Raw genomic sequence first — 16429 nt, forward strand, 5'->3', positions numbered from 1 at the left:
TTCTTAGCACTAACAATCTCACAACAACAAACACATTCAAAGCATCACTTAAATACTAGCCTTACCACGTTAATCGATTATAGGACCCATCAGACTCTGACACGACTCACTGTGAAATTACAAGTTTAAGAACCCCTTTATCTTGAAATCGATGAAACAACCCCTAGCTATTCTTCAACTGGGCTGTCACTGTAAAGTTCATCTCCACAATCATGCTTGGCTATAACACACTATCAAGACAGATACTCAAGAAAGTACAAGCCAAGCAGAAGAGCTAGAGTAAGGGAAGGAATAGTTGCAGTATGTGGAAAGCTTGGAAGTATAAGATACCATCTTTTCCTGGGATAAGGCTTCACTGGGAAGATGTTCTAACAACATTAATCTCATAGTTTAACGAGACCATGCAGACGCCTCCCTTAAACAACTGCTGTAACAGGAGAGTGTTCAGATGCACCTTGCATACAGTAGTCAGGCGCTAGCAGAGAGGTAAACCAAAAGATCCTCCTGTAAAAAAAATTCATTTTGGTGAACCTGGAGAGACAGACTGAAAAGACTGTGTCAATACTACGTGCAGGTGATCACCCTCCCAAAACACAGAAAATATTAAATAAAAGACCAGAGGTAGATTCCCCAAGAACTCATGGACACTAACTGAGAACCAATCATATAAATCAGACAAGTTCATGTACTTTCACAGCTTTGTACTTGGAGTTACCAGGAATCGCCCACTTGCAATGAATTTACTGCTTGTGCAAACCTTGTGTGTCATTATGACTCCTATTGTGTTCTCCTTGTCATGGGAGCATGACAACATGAAGTTTCAAAACGCTCCAGCAGAACAAAGTCTCTGCACTGAACAACATTATTGCACATGATGCAAAACTTTGTGTGCTTCTGCTAAGCAGTATGATTCAAGTGGAAGAGTGGCTCGTAACTTTGGAACAGCATTTTACACCAAACATAGTGTGTCAATGGAGTAAACCATGAAAGCATTTGTTTCTTAAAGCAACAAAGCGGTCTAATTATAAGAAGTTTTTGGATGAGAATTGGAGTTTCCATCGAATTTCTGCACAGAAATCAAACTTTCAGCTACCACCGCTCCCCTCTGATAAACTATTTTAAAGAAAGATCAGGCTGCAAGCAGTTATTACATACTATTATTGCCATGGATTAACTGCATTACATTATATATGCTTAATACCTCTTAGTCTTTGACATCTCTCAACCCTGTATGGCAGCCAAGAAAAAAACCACACCTCTTATAAGCAATTCACAGTGATAATCACACCTTTGTACCAAAAAGCCACCAGAAGATACAGGACTCTCTACTAGTTTAACTCCTCTAATAATTTTCTTCAGTCAGTAGTTATAGCAGACGTAATTTGTTCAAAAGCAAAGTCAAGACATTCCTCAGCACCATCCTATAAAATGTTTGAGAATTCTTCTCCCTTTTCAATACCATAAACTAAATGGAGCCCCTCCAGTGGCTACAAGCAGCACTGAGCAGGCCTAGGGACAACCTGGTACTTGCACAGATCGTCCTTGTCCCCTCCGTGGGCCAGGTTGTCTTTACAAGAACGTGCCAGGATGCACGGAGCAGCCTTGGGATGTACCACCACTTTGCATTCCGCTTGCTAGAAGCACCAGCTTCCCTGCATCAAAGCTAAAATCACCTGGCAGCTGCTTTGGGCATACAGCTTCACCTGGGACTTGGCAAAGCAAGATATTCCAGTTGACTGAAGTGCTCTCAGCTGACTACAAAGAGCAGCGTTCCCCACCAAGTAACACGTTACAACGGACAACTTTTATTACCTCAGCGAGGCTGTCCTCCTGTCTTGTCATTATCCACACATGACTGCAAAGCTTTGTGCCACCACACTGCTGAAATGCAGACCCAGAAGTCTACTTCAACCGCTCTATGCACAAAATTTTCTCCAACGCCAAGGTTAAGCATCACCTCCAGCAGAGAAGTCAGTAACTAGCTCGTTCCCCTGCCACTACTGCCGGCAACTCGAGACAAAGGCTAAACAACTTGTTTCACCTTCTCGTTTCACCTGCTCACCGTCTGTTAGAAATAACACATTCCCCCAACCACCAAGCTCTTACAACTCTCGTGAGGAAAAATCCGACAGTAACACGATATATTTGATATGGGCAGGGATTTGAAGGGGAAGAAGAAAAAAAAAATGCGAACAGAGCGTCCCAAAGGAGATAATTGCAATACTTACTAATCGCATCTGCTTGGAGCCAGTCGCAGCAGATGGAGACCTGCAAGGCTCGGCGGCAGGCAGGCACATCTGCCCCGGCAGGACGAGCCAGCAGCAGGGCGAGGGGCCGCGACTGCGGACACGGGCCGCTCCTCGCAGCCCCCACGGGGCCCCGCGCCCCGGCCCCGCTCGCGCCCAGGGCTCAACCAGGAAGTTACGGAGCAAACGGCCACAGCCGCGACCTCTGCAAAATCCCAGGATGTAAAGCTGCCGTGCGCGACCCCTCAGCTACGCGCTCCGGCCACAGCAAACACAGCGCATCAAACTTGATAAGCAAAAAACCCCGAAGAAAAGCACCCACCCCAAAAATACCCCCGAACAAACGCCCCCCTCAACGCCACTGCCCAAAGTTTTGTGGACGAGCCACAGCCGGGGTGCGCGGGGGCACGGGGGCTCCAGGTGCCGGCAGCCGGGCTCGCCGGAGCAAGGCGGCGCGGAGGGCCCGGGCACCCGGCGAAGCGGATCCCCGGGGCAGGGGCAGCGCCGAGCACCTGCCAGCCCCGCCGGAGGGACCCCGGGAGCAAGCCCACGGGGCGCCGCGAAGCCCAGGAGGGGCGGGGGCCGCCCTAGCCCGCCGTGGCGAGCCCTACCGGGGCCGCGCTGGCCGGACCCCCTGCGAGGACCCCCCTCCGCGGAGCCCGTCCCGCCAGGCCGGCCCCGGTCCCGCACCCCGGGCCGATTCCCAGCGAGCCGCACTCACCTGCGGGGCCTGGAGCCGGGCCGCCCCGGCCTCGCTCCGCTCCGCGCCCGCTCCCCTCTCGCCTGCGCGGCGGCGGCCTCCCTCCCTGGGCACCTCCGGGAGGGGTGCGGCGGGGCGGGGCCTCCGTACAACCCGCCCCCAGCGGGGCAGGGCCCAGCGGATGTAACCGCCCTCCTGAGGCGGGCCCTCGCGGGCAAGTGCAGGGGAACCGCGGCCGCCCCGCCCTTTCAGCCGCCGCCTCATAAATAATTCAGCAGCCCGCTCGCTCGCAGCCAATCAGAGAGCGGCCACCGCCATGCGGGCGGCCGTGCTCGGGGAGACCCGAGCACCGGCGGAGGGGATCCGGGCAAGCAGGCTCCCAGCCCGTGCCAGGCCCCCGGCTCTGTTCCTCCGCCAGCCCCGGGGAACCAGCGCCAAGCCGAGGGAAGATGCCAACCTGTCGTCGCAACAAATAAAGAGACAGAAAGACTTCACAGAAAGCTGAAGCCTTAGTTAGAAAGTCACGCAACTGCTGCTCTCTCGCTACACAGCTTGGCTACAAGACAGCGGCAACAGCACCTGGGCAAGGAATCTGTAGTTACGTAGAGTGCAATGGCAGTCCAACATCTGCCAACCTCTCTGCATCCGTGCAAAAGCTTGAAATTAACTCTGACAAGGGGCCAGTAACAGCAAACATTTCAGCCAAGCTTCCAAAAGGTGATGTTTTTCAATTAAAACATTCATTTCTGTCATCTTCTTGCAACATCCAGCTGCTCCCCATTGTGGGCCAAGATGAAGCAGTGGTATCAGTCTGCATCACTATCCCATCCTGGTAAAGGCACCATCAAATGTTGTGGTGCTGAGCAAGGCAGCCACAGTTTCTCAATCCTCCCTGCAGTGGTTATTAAATTGTAATTGTTTTGTGCTGAATCAGGGAGTCTCTACCCCAGCGAAACTCACTGGGTGGCTCTTGTGGCTTACTGTTCATCGATACAATTCCACCTTGGCATAAGCAGATGAGACTGATTGAAATCAACAGGAGTTTGACCTAATTCCAGGACAAACATGAGCCCTGTGGGTCAGACTGGAGCTCTTCTGGCTGTGCCTGTTCTTAGAAACTCTTCCCGCTGCCTTTAATCTGTAGAAGTCTGGGAGAACATTGAGGTCACAGACTGGCACTGCCAACCCCAGCATTTGAAGAGGACTATCAGAGCAAAGGCACTACTTGAAGGAGGGAGGAAAGGGAGGCCACTGGGGAGGAACTGTCAGACCCTCACCTCAGGATAGCCCTGCTGGCTTCCAGCATTTGATAACAGGGGTGTGTGCAAGAAACAGGACCAGGCCCAGAGCTTGCAGCAGATCCCTGCTACCTTGGGCTATGGTACCTCTGATCACACAGGAGGAAGATGGCAAGGTGTCATGTGCCAACTGGAACTGCATGCAGACATAGGAACTTCCTCCAGGCTCCAAGTCACACTGCCCTCCCAGGGAATGTGGCAGTGTGGATCCCAACACAGACAGGCGTAGGAGCAGGGTTATGCAGCCACAGGTTGTATGGCCATGGGCAGACATTCCCCAGCTGGTGCTACTGGCGTCCTAGTAGGCTCCACAGAGTGTCTCCCTCTGCATAACTTACGTTTCTGGGGGAATTAAGAACCACGCTGAGGAGTTTGCATTGCCGGAAAAGACTTTTTTATTGCTTAGCCTTCTCCACACCTCCAAAAGGAATTAAAAAATTATCAAATAAACTGCACCTAAACAGTTGCTATTACAGTTCTGAAAACTTCAATAATGAACACTGCCATGCTCAGCACGCTTCTATCCACTGTGCAGACTTTCTGACACCTGGCACTTTTGCATAGAGGCTAAAGCAAATTTGGTACCTGGATATCCTGGTGGAAAGCTCCCACAGTAGGGCCTGGAAAGCAGTGATGTCCTCAGTTTGGAGCACAACAGCTACAAGACTGGAAGGCTCATGAGGAATTTGTAGGTTCTTTCTTTACTCAGGGATTTATCACTTGCAAAAGAAAATACAAGGATCCACTGCCAGGAAAAAGGATGTCAGGCTGAAACAGAAGGGGCTGCAGTACAGCCCAGGTGAGACTATCTGATACAGCCTGCTGATATTGGTGGCCAAACTTTAATATGTCATAATGCTGCGTGGCCAAAACACATCTCAGCAGAGCCGCTACAGCCTGAGGCTGGGGTGCCATCTGCAATGCTCTGGGGCTTTCTGTGACCTCTGGCTGATGAAATTATGTTCAAGGCACATTTCCTACTTTCAAGTTCCTGGAAACTTTATTCCTGGTGGCCAAGTTTTATCACTGTGACTTTTTCAGATCAGAATATGATCTGACAGTTGTTGGCACAGCTGAATGACAGAGACTCAGGACACCACTGCTGATCTGATCAGCTTATTCTGACTCTGGTTGACCTCAATGACTCTCCAACCCATTCGACTGCTGTAGCACTGTGGTTCTTACATGTGACAAGAGGATCACCAGCAAAGTGTTTTCTAATGGTCCACCGGTCAGCAAAAGATGACACAGAAAAGGTAAACTACTGGTCCGCGAGATGAGAAAGCTGAAGAACCAGTGGCTTCAAGAACAAAGCAGTGTATTCCGGTCCAGAAATGCCCCGCTAAGCCATACATACTTGTTTGCTGTAAATTTTGCTATTATGCCTGAGCCATCTGGGTAGGTGAAGTCTGTAACAGCAAATAAAGTGGTCACCTATCCAAGGTTCCAGTTATCGCAGGCTCTATTTCCTGTAATATTTCATTAATCAAGAAAACAAATCCTGAGTAAAGCTCTTCCCATACCATTTCTGCAAGGGACAGCAACTTCAGTGATTAACATCCACTGGCAGCTTGAACTCCTTTAGTGAATAAAAGGCAATTTCTCCATGATCCACCAGTGCAAAGACCACTGGGACGTCCCCACTCTGATACGTAACCTGCTTCAAAGCCCGAAGGGATGGAATCTGCTCATCGAAACTGCAGAGAAAAAAACATATTCCGTTTTCTTAAAGCAAGAGGAGTACAGAGACAAAGCTGTCCTGGCCAGCAAGCACAACAGTCCCTTTGGTCTTAGAAGTTGTTAGTGATCCTCCCCACTCTTTTCAGTCAAAGGAGGAGGCTGCCAGCCCTGAGAGAGTAAACCACATGCCGGGAACCGGGAGCTGTCAAATCCTTTGCCAAAAACAAGGGCAACTGCACAGTGCTCCACGCTGTGCCTTGTAGATGTGGCTCACAGAGCTACTGGCAAATTGCCAATCCAATGCAATCCTAATACCTTTGTGCTAGGAAGATCTTTAGGTTGCTGGGATCAACATCTGACCTGCTTTTCCCTCCTTTTAATTCTCCAGTCTGTTTGCTCATAAATGAAAATATCTACGCAGCAAGGATCATCCTACTCGCTCATGACAGACCTTTGTGAAACTGTATTACCACCTTCCTTGCTCTATTACGGCTGCAGAGTAGAGGAGGGAGTTTTAGTATATCAAAATGATTAAAGGCAGAGACTGGATTTTGCACCTGCCTTAAGTATCAGATTCTCAATCCAGCAAGAAAGGGGACACCTATCCTCTGTTCACGCTAATCTTAAAGTTACATTTGACAAAGATCAAAATACTAAACCCATGGCCCTGAGCCTGTAGCAAGCTCTAGGGAGGTACATCTGCAGAAATTCATACGGACCTGCACTGCCTGCAGATTCAGGTACCATACAGCTCCCTGAAAAACTTGAGCTCTACCCAAGTTTCACAAGCATTGCATAAATACAGCTGTGGCTTCTTATTCCTGACTCCAGTGATACTCAGACATGAGCAGCAACCAGATGACCAAATAGCGTGGGCTGAGTGCAAGGGCTGGGGGAATTGTCAGCCACAGCCTCCAACAAAGGAGGAATTGAAAGAAAATGAAATTCTGGGCAGGACCACCCTAAAGAGAGGCACTCTGATGATCTGTAAAGCTCACAAGATGCTGGGTCATTTACAGATCATTAGGACTTAATTTCCACAACAGCAACTGATGTTTCACAACACTGCATAAGACCCATGGATACCTCCGAACACACATCCTGACATATGGCTTTCCAGGGTTTGTCTTCTTAAACTTGGCCACAGCATCTGCTTGATACACGTTGAAGTCTATCTTCATGCCCTCTGGATCTTCCTGCAGCCTACAGAAGAGAGAACACATCTACATACATATGGTACTGAAACATCTTAGGGTACAGATTGAGCAGAAGAAGGAGGGAGCAAAAGCTCTTGAAGCCTGGCTAGTGTGGGCCCTTAGAAAGGCTTCACTCCTCAAAGGACTGACCCTGCAACTGTTCCAATTACTTTCCAGACCTTTCCTGTTGTCAGACCAGAAAAAGCTCCTGCTCCGTACCTGCCACACTCCCTTCTCTGCGGAACCCCCTTGGCAAGAAACACCTCTAACAGTTACTGAAGCAGAGCAATGTTCTGCCCTACAGGGACTGCACACAAACACAACACAGACTCTTTGAGACAGGAGCAAACCAGAAGTCACAAAGCCAAGGTTTCATAATCACTGCAGCAGGAATGGCAGCACATTCCAGGGATGAAGCAAGGTGAAACCCAACCAAACTTCTGGGGGAGATCACCTGGCTGGGGTGCAGAGAGGGAACTGCAGGGAAAGAGAGCAACCCTGAAGTTTTAACTGGCCTGGAACGAGCTAGCTCTGTCGCTGCAGGACCTGGTACTTCATGGAAACGTCATCCCCTCACTACAGATGCAATGGGGCCATGGAACAGAGCGCTGGATTCTCTTGGCATTCTGGATGCCAGGCAGCTCCCAAACTGCTGCTGTGAGCATCTCACAGACCTCACAAGCAGGGACAGTCACAAGACAGCCCCACTCCCTAACAGTTACGAGCTGGCTGACTGGATACTAACCGGGAGGCTCCATCCAGGATGTGGGAGGGCTGCAGCACGCTGATCTGCTGGAGGAGCGCAGCTGGAGGGAGAAGGAACAGGAAAGGATCAGACCAGCTGTTTCTCTCTCAGGGCACTCCAAGCACTCCACCACCACCCAAAAGCCTTCCTCCTCCGACAATGGCTGGCAGCACCACAGTCACCACTGGCTACTTCAAAGACCTCAACTTCCTCATCTCCTAGCGCACAGCCCTCAACACCCTGCAATTGCACTGCATCTTGCTGGCCCTGGTTTCACATGCCTAACAGCCTAGCAGGAAGGACTGCAACACAGTAGGACATGGGGAATGGATTAGAAGACCTCCCAAGGCCCTGTTTATCCTGGCACATGAGTGGGCTATAGAAAGAGATAGAAAGGCAAAAGAAAAATTTTCTTCTCTCTCCCCATGCCCATGGCTGGGCTCCTCTGTGCCTGCTTTGCCTAGACCTGCCTAGTCTTCTAATGAGACTCTCCTTCCCAAGGTATCATCCCCCAAAACTCATGTTCAGCTTCTCCATGTCATCTCTTTTGCTGTAGCATACCAGGCAATGTTTCACAGAGCTGGCGAGGAGAAGGGGATCCCTGTTAAGTTCCCAGAGCCACTACCTGATGAAGTAGCTTCATCAGGCCGCAGAAGCGGTGTGACAGCTTGGTCCCAGAGATGCGGCGGTCGTTTCCAAACCCTCTGCTGGCTCCTCTGCTCCCGAAGGGCTTTGTACTCTTGCCAGTTGGAGCAGCGCCTCACCTCCCGGTCAGCATTGACACTGCTCTTGTACCTGCTCTCCCCCTCTTGCTGCTCCCTTTCCTTCCGTGACAGCTTCTCCTGTTTCTGATTGATGCGTGCGCACCAGCAAGCTGCATCAACCTCCCTCCCCAACACGTTCTCCGGCAAGAGCCCGTTGTCAGGTGAGGGCAGATGTGTGCACGGCTGGTCTGGGGCCACGTTTGGCAAGATGATGGTGGTAAAATCCCAGCGGGGTGCATGGGTGCCAATGCTGCTTTCCTTGTGGTCTCCAACCCAGCTCCTGGAGGAGCTGCTCAGGGAGTCCTTTTGTCCTGTATCAAGAGGAACTGGGTTTGACTCCCCGTCTCCACAGCCAGCATCCGATTCCTTTGGCTGCTCTGACAAAGCCTTTTCATCCATGGGAAGGCAGCTAGAATCTCCACGGTCATCTCCATCTCTTTTGGAGGTCCCTTCAGCTTCTGGAAGGTCCTCGGATCCTTTATGTTTCTTCTCATGTGACCTAAAGACAGAAGCAGCAGTATAAAAGACAGGGAGAGTGTGCAGCGGCACTTTATTCCCTTTAAATCCTGCCTCCTCCCTGCTAACAGGAAGGATGCAGTCTGCCAAACCTGGAAGAAGGACGGCAAAGGTGGCAGGAACCCCCAGACAGAAGGGGGTTGCAAACATCTTGGCTGGAAGGAGAGTGTTTGCTTGTGTGACAAAGCGAGAAGGGAAAAAAGCAGGCCAAAATCAAGCAGTGAATGCCAAAGGCAGAATAAACTCAGCAGCCCTGCATGAGGTTTACTTCAACGCCCAGGAGAATCCCAGCCTTGATTTGCACAAACACATTCCCAATCAGCCTCCATACACCCCATATACTGACCCAAACACCTCCACACAAACGTAGAATCATAGAATCGTTTATGCTGGAAAAGATCGTTAAGATTGTTGAGTCCAAACGTTAACCTAGCACTGCCCTCCCTCACGATGGACTTCAGCCAAATTAGCAGAGGCCAGGCAGAAACCTTCTTACCAGCACCTTTAACTGGTATGAGATTCAGTCCCTGGTTCCAGAGAAGATAAGGCAATTCCTAAACCAGCAGTTTTATCTCCCAGTTCCTAAAATTCCGTAACTCCTTAAGCGCTGATGTACTTGTTAACAGGAAAGGACTTGCAGACCAGACTCATCCTCCCTGTTTCTTAAAGGATGACGCCACCTACTGGAAGCTGTCATAATTACTAGCAAAATTACCAATTGTGTCACCTGTTTGCACTTTGGCAACGCCTAGAGGCCGTGTGCAAGGACCAGGACCCAACTGCTCTCTGCTGTACGGTCCTAGCTGCATTGAGGGGGTGGATAAGTGCAAGATGTGCACTGTGGTGTCTGCGCCCCCTCTGAAAAAAGAGGAGGAGGAGGAGATGTCTGCCACGTGCTTCTTCTGCACTGACTTTACCCTTCTATTTTTGGCACCTCACCACTGCAGCTGGGAGGCTCAAGGGCAGTTCACCCCTCTTGAACACACCCTGCACAAAGTACAGCTGTGACAAAAGGGAACACTGCACGAGTTCAGAAAAAGCTCTGCACTGCTTGAGGACAGCCAAGAATGGCTGTCAGACAGGTCACCCACAGCATAAGTGTCCTCAGACACTTAGTAGCTGTTCCTGAGCCAGTTGGGGCCTGGGAGAAGATGGAAGAAGGCTTTGGGCCACATCCTTACCGGGGACTGGAACTCCTCCTCCTTTTGCGATGGTGTTTTCCAAAGCTCTTGCAATGACTTTCCAAGTTCAGTTGCCTCTCATAGGGAGACAGGACAGTGCTGGAATGAGACACCAACACAGAGGCTGAGAGCAGGGTGATGCAGTATAACTACCCTTCTGCTCAGCCCCCAGAATACAGCTGCAGAAACCTTTTATTCCAGGCACAGAAAATCCACAAGCATGACCTGAATGGTCCTCAGTTCATGCCCCACTTCATATTCCCAACCACCTCCTCAAGAGGGAGGAGCAAGGAAGGGCAGAATGCCACTTTTAGCCTTTAATTCTCCCAAGAGATGGAATGCAGGTTCAAAGTCCTCTTCTCTGCCATCCCAATGGAGCCATACAATACTCAGAGGGGCATACAAAGCTGCTCAGAGTCTTCAGAAAAGAGAAAGCAGCGTGGAAAGGAAAGGTTGATTACCTGGCGTCGAATCTCAGTACAACATAACCGAGTTGCTTCAAGTGGCTGAACACCTTAGAGCAAAGGAAATCAAGAGGGTTAAATGACTACCCTACAACCAAACAATTTACTCCAGCTCCACTATGACTAAGTGAACACAGTGTGGCACTGGCAGAGGAGAAAACGCCAGGGCTAGGACCCAAAGCAAAGGCAGGGAAATGGGAACTGATCACCTGGAAGAAGGTGAAAGGGAGAAACTGAGAATTACTCCCCTTCCCTCCCTAACTGTGCTGTTCTGCTCTCAGCCACTGGAGAGGCTGTGTGGCAGAGGCTGGGCTGTCTGCCTTCATCCTCCCTGCAACAGCTGGAGGTCCCAACACACCTGGTAATGTGGCAAGCTCACTGCCTCCTGGGACAGCAGGATCTCATAGGCTTCCTGGATTGACAAGGGCAGATCCCTGTAAAAGAGCTGAACAGAGCCCTGCAGGGCAAAAGCTTGGTGTTGAAAGAATCACAGGGAAGACATCTATGCAAGCTCACACCAGTCTCTTCCCACGGGTCCTGACATGATCCCAGCACCCTCCTTGACATGATATCCATGTGCCACCTGGATTACTTACAGTCCCTCTCCCAAGCCCAGTTCCCCCATGCCCTGATCCTAGCAGCCAGGTAAGAAGTTCCCACTCACAGCTGTCAGCTCCTGATCCAGTGCTGCATCTGTTTAGAGGATGTAGCTGGGAGCACAACGCTTAACTGTTAAGATAATTGTTGCTTTGGGAGATGATTTTCTTTAACTTTGATGATCTCAGTGATTCAGGGCACAGCACAACTACAAAAACATTTAGGACCAACATAACAGAGAGCTGGAGCAGAGCAATCAACAGCATCCTCAGATGGCACTTACTCCAGCCTCAGTGATCCCATAGGTAGATTCCCCAGGACACAGCAACTAACCCCCAAGAAGCAATTCTAGGCTATGCTTCTTTCTCCTCCTTTTTGGTTTTGTTTTGTTTTTTTTTTTTTTTTTTTTTACGGACAAACAAAGAAAACAAAACACAAGGAACCACACCTCTCCCATGGGATGGGCTGAAGGCATCTAACTGGTCTTTTCTGCTTTTGGGGAGATTTGGTACTCGGCAACTGACTAAATTTATTTTCATCAGTTTGTTCACAATCTATTTAATCAAAATGCCAGAGGTAAAAAAACCCTACCTTTAAGGGATGGCATCAGATGCCCATAATCAATTGATTAGGTTTTGCTTAGGGAAAAAAGCTCCCCTTTAGATCAGTGCACTTTTTCTACTGACAACAGGCTTTGGTGGAGAGACCAAAAAACCCCCTTTGTACAGCAAAGAAATCCAACTGAGCCCTAACCAGCATTTCTGCCAGCAGAGAAGCACTGAAAGCAACCTGGTCTCACACCTCTGTCTGCCACATTTAAATTTCTTTCTGCCATATATACTGGGAAGAGTTGCCAAGTACAACCCCACAGATCTCTGTGTAAGGGTAGAGCACATACAGCACTGGCTGCTCTATAAATGCTTCTCATGCCAACACTCTTCACACAGAAAGGTCTGATTTAGTGCCTAAATGTGGCCCTACCAAGCTGGATAGAGTTTCACTAACTCCCATCAGCCTCTTAGAGAAGCACAGAAAAACTGCTAATGCACTTATGAACCCTGCCATTGCAAAATATCCAAGATACACTGGGGATAAGGGGGGAAGTCAACTTATGACAGAAAGTTGATAGACACTGACCAGTCTCAGATGGCCTAATTAACTGTATACCAGTTCTGAGGAAAAGGATTTCTCAGTGTCAAACCTTTTATTCCAACTAATTTCTGCAAGGAACAGGAGACAATGGCTTGATCTCATTTCCAGAAATTTCCAGAACAGTGAGTTTTCCTGGACTGTCGAAGTTCTCTTTATTATCATATTTGACATAGGAATGGGTTAAACACAATACCAGCTGAATAAGCTGGCCACTGACCCAACTAGCACACTGCTGATGACACAGTGGCTATGAACCCATGGCCTGGAGACAAACGATTCCATCAGCAACAGCCTAAAAGAGACAATTCCTCAAGAACCAGGTGTTCATCAGCTGCTCAAATTGCAGCAGTGACCAACAAGGACAAGTGATTTCTGACTTCAGTCTAAAGCTGCTGCAGCTCCTCCAACCATTCAGGCAGGACGCAATGCCCCCAGCCATGCACAGGTTATCCCCTACTTACACACTCCAGCAGGTACAGAGCTTCCTCAGGTAGCAGGCACTGTTTGCCGCGCTCTGTGAACCCCATGGTGTGCCAGAACTTCCCCTGAAACAGAAGCACAAATCCCTGATGGGCTCTGGCTGTCCCCTGCTGACAACCAAGCTCTCTCCCATTTCAAGAAGCAAATTAAGGGATCTGCAAAGGCCAGCAGGAGATGATGACACTGAGTACACTCTGTAGCAGACTCACCGCGGGGGACTGCAGCTCCACGATGCCCTGTCCTGGCTTCCACTCAGCTTTCACCAGACTCCTCCTGAGAAGGTTAAAGATTAGTTTGTTATTACTAGCTGTGTGCCACGATCAACTCCTACTGTAGCAACACAATGAGCTTAGGAAGGTGTCAAAAGGCAGCAAAATTCCAGGTGGCATTTTTAGAGGATAAGGCCTTAGAAAGTCACCATTCTCTGGATCTAGCAGTACGAGCTGAAGTTTTTATCACCACTAGTTAAAAGTGTCTTCAGCCAGCACACCACAGTCATCTGTCTATAGGCTACTGGAGATGCATGGCCTAAGCCATATTGTACAACTGTTCAGATGCTGCCAAGAAACTCTCAAATCGCTGTACCCCACCCACAGGGACTCATAAGAAAAAAGTAATAGCTCAGAAGCAGAGGGTGACTTTGCAAAAATGCAAACATGCATTTTTAGCAGCTGGCTTAAGAAAATAGAAGGTAAGACCTGTAGAGTTCACCATGGACTTGCTCCACATCTGTAGTCAGTACCGCAGTTTCCCCATCTGGAAGGAAACCTAAACCTGCCCAGTCGCCCTCCCACCCTGAGAGACTCCATTGCTGCCCTAGACGTGCATTTACAGATGTACTTGAACAAAGCCCACCGTGACACCAGGAGAAGGCAACGGTCCACCCCACCTGACCTGCCCCTCTGCTGGAGGTCGCCATTCTCTCTCTAAAGTCCCCAGTGGTGTGATTTTATGCGAATAGTTTCTGCTGCTACTGATCAGTGCAGAGAAACAGCAGGCCAAACAGAGAAAGCATGTACTGAGAGGCAGTGTCTGAAGGTCCCCCGAGAAATTATAAGCTCCAGAGACTGACAGTGCTCTTGAAACCACCAAAACTGACAGAGAGGGACACCGAGCGCCAGCCAAATCCGCACAAGGCCACGGGAGTGTCAGCTCAGACAAGGCCCAAGGAGACAGTGGCTGCTGTCTGCAAAGGCTGCAGGATTACGGACGCACCTGAGAAAACGGGGGGCCCTTCGAGGGATCTGAACACCCACCCTGAAGCCACTGGTGTGCCAGTACGACCCCCCTGCTCGAGGGGACAGCCGGGGTGCGCCCCCCGGCTGTTGCTCCAGCCAGGGAGGTGTAGAGGAACCGAGGGGATGGGCGAGGGAATCCCCTGTGCCCGCACCGCCGGCTCGGTTCTGCCGGGCCAGCAGCCGCGCTCCGGCCGCCCCACGGGATCCCTCCCCGGGAACAAGCAGCTCGCAGCCCGGTGGCCCTACACGGCCCCGGGGACTTACCGCCGCCCCACGCGTTCCTCGGAGAGGAGCTGCCACTGCTCCTCCCGGCACCGGCGCAGCTTCTCCGCCTGCTCGGCCGAGCCGTCGGGGAGGAAATCCTTCGGGCCGGAAGCGCGCTGCGGGGCCCCGCGGCCCGCCAGCAGCTCCGCCGCGCTGCGGGGCGAGAGGAGGCACAGTGAGGGGAGAGAGCGCCCCCACACCCGCCCTGCAGCCGCCCGGCCCGGCCACCAACCCCGCCCCGGTGCCGCGGGCAGCCCCCGGCCCCCCGCCCCGGCCCTACCTCGGGCGGCGGGAGCTGCCGGGCTCCATGGGCGCCGCGCACGAAGCCGCTTCCTTCCGCCGCTGGGCCCTAGCGCCGGCAGAGCTGCGAGCGCGCCCCCTAGGGGCTCGGAGGGCTGCGGGCACCGGGCAGGCCCTGCAGTGTGCTGCGGGGCTGGAGGCCGCGGCACCCGGCTGGCGCGCCCCGGGCTGTGCAGGGAGCCGCACGTTGGGCTGCGTGCCACGGCGTGCGCGGAAACCAGGCACCGATGCAGTGCGCTGAGCTGTGCACCCAGCTCTGCCCCACGGCAGCTAGCTCCTGTGAGCTAACCCGCAGCAACAGGAGACGGGCTTGAGGTGAAACTTGAACTTTTGGTGCATTTCCTTGTCAGGTTCCTTGACGCCTCCCCAAGCAGCAAATCCAGCCACATCAGCAGAGATGCAAAGCCACAGCGCAGGGTGGTTTCTCCTTTTCCAGCCTGGCCAGACCACTGCGTGCTCTGCACGGCCCAGCAGCACCACACTGGCCGCTGCTGAAGCCTCAGCCATCAGAAATAGTGGCAGCTGCTAAAGGGAGAAACCTCTGGGTTGTTGCCAGTTGCCCAGCCAGGTGCTGTCATCCCTTCATCAACAGGACTGGAAACTGAGATAGAGGGAGATCACTCACCAATTACCATCACGGTAAAGCAGACAGGTGTTGGGAAAAACTAATTTACTGCTAATTAATATTAGCGCCATGTATGGGTATCTGCTTTGGCAGAGACTCCTCTAGCATCTTGACCACTTCATCTTCTCCTCCTTCTTCCCCAACCACACTTCTCACAGGGCCATCTCTCACTTTTTTTCCCCCTCTCCCCTCACTGCCACAGTGCATTTTGCCCTTTCTTAAATACATTTCCCCAGAGGCATCACCAGCATGGGCTCAGCTACACCCTGTGATGGGGCCACTGAAGCTATATGGAACCAGCCAGAACCATCTGGAAGCAGCTGCATCCAGCATGGGGCAGCCCCATCCTGTCCTCACAGACTGCCCCCACAGCCGGTGCTGTAGCCCGTGATGCAGCGCCCAGAGCAGAAGCAGCAGTGCTGGGGAGGGAGGTTTCTCCCTTTAGCAGCTGCCACTATTTCTGATGGCTGGGGCTTCAGCAGCGGCCAGTGTGGTGCTGCTGGGCCGTGCAGAGCACGCAGTGGTCTGGCCAGGCTGGAAAAGGAGAAACCACCCTGCGCTGTGGCTTTGCATCTCTGCTGATGTGGCTGGATTTGCTGCTTGGGGAGGCGTCAAGGAACCTGACAAGGAAATGCACCAAAAGTTCAAGTTTCACCTCAAGCCCGTCTCCTGTTGCTGCGGGTTAGCTCACAGGAGTCACTGAGCCTCAAGCAGGAAAAACACAGCTTTCCCTCACCAGAGTCCCTGGTTCCCCCTGCGGTTTCCCAGTAATAGTCCTTTGACAAGAGGCCAGCATAGACAAATGAATGCAAAAACCATTCCCTTCCATTTTCCACTGAATGGTTTAATTTTTGCTTCCTGCCTGATTATTTCCTCCTCCTGAACTGAGCCTTCATTCTGCAAGGGGGTCAAGTGATTTTGGTCCGCGGTGAGTCTCCGCTGCATGCAGGGGGACGAGGACTTGTGGACAGCATGAGGGGCAG

General features: G+C 51.4%; 2 protein-coding genes across 5 annotated transcripts in view; both read right to left on the minus strand.

Moving 5' to 3' along the window:
• The window catches only part of LLGL2 (LLGL scribble cell polarity complex component 2), a 37578-nt gene extending 31676 nt beyond the window's left edge, over nt 1–5902 (minus strand). Inside the window, exon 1 of one of the 3 annotated variants that reach the window (XM_013304229.3) lies at nt 5768–5902. The gene's annotated coding sequence lies outside the window, so the exon portion shown is untranslated. Of the gene's footprint in view, nt 1–2228; nt 2376–2967; nt 3086–5767 lie in introns of those variants that run through there. The other 2 variants (XM_055795292.1, XM_027795584.2) reach the window with 2 other exon arrangements.
• Nucleotides 4622–14929, minus strand: TSEN54 (tRNA splicing endonuclease subunit 54). Of its 2 annotated transcripts, XM_055795295.1 has the most exons (11): nt 14802–14929; nt 14522–14674; nt 13229–13292; nt 13001–13084; nt 11149–11247; nt 10788–10840; nt 10327–10425; nt 8491–9128; nt 7866–7926; nt 7011–7127; nt 4622–5941 (listed from the first exon to the last, which is right to left on the minus strand). In XM_055795295.1, exons 1-11 carry the CDS (start codon nt 14828–14830, stop codon nt 5791–5793), a joined length of 1548 nt encoding a protein of 515 aa, XP_055651270.1. In that variant the 5' UTR covers nt 14831–14929; the 3' UTR covers nt 4622–5790. The 2 variants fall into 2 exon arrangements, with proteins under 2 accessions (XP_055651270.1, XP_055651271.1); XM_055795296.1 differs by lacking the exon at nt 11149–11247.
• Nucleotides 14930–16429: the final 1500 nt, after the last annotated feature.

This window comes from Falco peregrinus, chromosome 2 (assembly GCF_023634155.1).
Source record: "Falco peregrinus isolate bFalPer1 chromosome 2, bFalPer1.pri, whole genome shotgun sequence".
Classification (NCBI taxonomy): domain Eukaryota; kingdom Metazoa; phylum Chordata; class Aves; order Falconiformes; family Falconidae; genus Falco; species Falco peregrinus.

Bases quoted from the DNA above. Each gene is read 5' to 3' on its own strand.
- TSEN54 (XM_055795295.1), bottom strand. From the start codon at position 14,830: ATGGAGCCCGGCAGCTCCCGCCGCCCGAG. The intron at 10,841-11,148 runs GTGTGTTGGGAC...CTTTGCTCTAAG, and splicing joins TGAGCTTGCCACATTACCAG to GTGTTCAGCCACTTGAAGCA. The intron at 5,942-7,010 runs GTATCCATGGGT...TTTTCTCTGCAG, and splicing joins GTCAGGATGTGTGTTCGGAG to TTTCGATGAGCAGATTCCAT.